At 47.8% G+C, this 1940-nt stretch overlaps 1 protein-coding gene across 1 annotated transcript; it reads right to left on the reverse strand.

The window, feature by feature from the left end:
* Positions 1-605: 605 nt before the first annotated feature.
* Positions 606-1940, reverse strand: LOC121986461 (F-box/kelch-repeat protein At3g61590-like). Its single transcript, XM_042540431.1, has one exon. It carries the CDS (start codon positions 1938-1940, stop codon positions 606-608), a length of 1335 nt encoding a protein of 444 aa, XP_042396365.1.

Raw genomic sequence — 1940 nt, forward strand, 5'->3', positions numbered from 1 at the left:
AATAAAGTTGACCTTGAGGTCATGAGTTCAAGTTGCGAAAACAATCTCTTGCAAAATATAAGGTAAGATTGTATATAATAGACCCAATATGATTCTAGATCTTATATACCTCCTTTACAGGAGTGACCTCTAGTAGTTGAGATATAAGGCCTATTATTGCATGACTAGGATTAAACAATTCATATTGATTCTTGTTTAGTTTCTTTTAGGATTTCTCATGTTCACCTTACTATTATTGATTATCAACAAAACTTAATTGTACTTTATCATGCACAATTAGTCATCCTCATAGCTCTTGGACAGTTTCTTGATGAGGCACCGGTTCTAAGAGAAGGCAATGGTCGGAAGTGGCCAAGGGAACCCCTAGCTTTACCTCGTGAAATGCTAAATGTACATCCCTTTACCTTTGCAATAAACAACCTTCAAATTAGTCATGATTTTCCATGAGATGGCAAAGATGCAATGCTACGTTCAGATTCCTTACTCTATCTCATAGACAAACGATCAAAGTCTTGTCAGATAATAAAAATTTCTTTTGTAACCAAAACAAGAAGGAACTAAAAAATATGTTTTTGAGTTGTAAATTAAATGAAGCAGCAAAGAGATCAAGAAAAAACATCAAGTCTCGGTTCGAAGCAGAAGCCGAAGCAGAGGTCGCGAAAGACTGAGGCCCCCTGTTTGAAGCAGAAGAGCGACCCCTCGGTGTAGGGATGGCTCGCCCATTTCCACACCTTCTTCTTCATGTCGAAGGTCAGTAGCTCCGGACACATTGGGGAGTGCATGAAGAGTAAGTCCCCGGCGCCGCAGGAGATTAAATTATATCTGCCTAACTTCTTGTACATGGAGATCGGCATTTGAGCCACCTCCCGCCATTTCTTATCCTCAAGTTCTAAAATCACCGCTCCGTTGTGCGGCCGGACCCAATTGAGCAATGCGACCATGACCAATTTGTTCGACAGGTTGATCAATCCAGCACAGTCACAAGGGAATGGCATAGGAATCAGAGGGTAAATGCTAGAGGGCGGCTTGATGAGGTCGAACGCCATTAAGCTGGGGTTCCGATATGGATGGCACATGAATTGGTAGAGCACACCGTCGCATATGACGGCCTGGTGATTGGCTTTCCAGAGGATGAGGTCTGGGGCGTAGTGAATGTCCCACGATTCCGTGGTCGATTGGTAGATGTGGACGATTAAGTGCCATTCCTCGAACTTCTGGCAGCACTCGGCAACGACCACGGTGTAGCCACGCGTGCTGCGGTCGAACGACAAGGCCATCGTCCTGCAGAAGGTGTCACGGCAGCCGAGAACTTGAAGCAGCTTCCAATCTCTCTTGATGGGATTGCCGACCAATAAGTGGTTCCTGTCATCGTGGTTCATTAAGCAGACCAGGCCGCAGGAGGAGGACGTGACCTGGATGTCTGAGTGGAGGAAGTCGTCGAAGTTGGACCACCGGAGGAAGCAAGGGTCGTATACGCGGCCCGAAAAGCCGCTGGCGTCGTTAAAGAAGCGCCTGAAGAACAACGGCTTCTGTGGCGCCATCATCGGCCACGACAACGGGGGGCTGGAGTGAACCACCTCGTACCACCGTTTGCACACGATGCCCAATTTGATGACGTTGGCGGTGGGCAAAAAGGAGAGCACCTTCTGCAGAAGTTCGTCCGGTAGAATGGCGTCCCACGACACCAACGCTCCCTTGTCTTCTTCATCCTCCTCCTCCTCCTCGCCGTCACTATGTCTAGGGAACATCCTGATCCAATAGGAGTGAAGCACCTCGTGCCACCGTTTGCACACGATGATGCCCAATTTGATGATGTTGGCGGTGGGCAAAAAGGAAAGCACCTTCTGCGGGAGTTCGTCCGGTAGAATGGTGTCCCACTTCAACAATGTTCCCTTGTCTTCTTCTCCCTTCTCTTCCTCGCCGTCATTATCTCGAGGCAT

Source organism: Zingiber officinale, chromosome 5B (genome assembly GCF_018446385.1).
Source record: "Zingiber officinale cultivar Zhangliang chromosome 5B, Zo_v1.1, whole genome shotgun sequence".
NCBI lineage: Eukaryota > Viridiplantae > Streptophyta > Magnoliopsida > Zingiberales > Zingiberaceae > Zingiber > Zingiber officinale.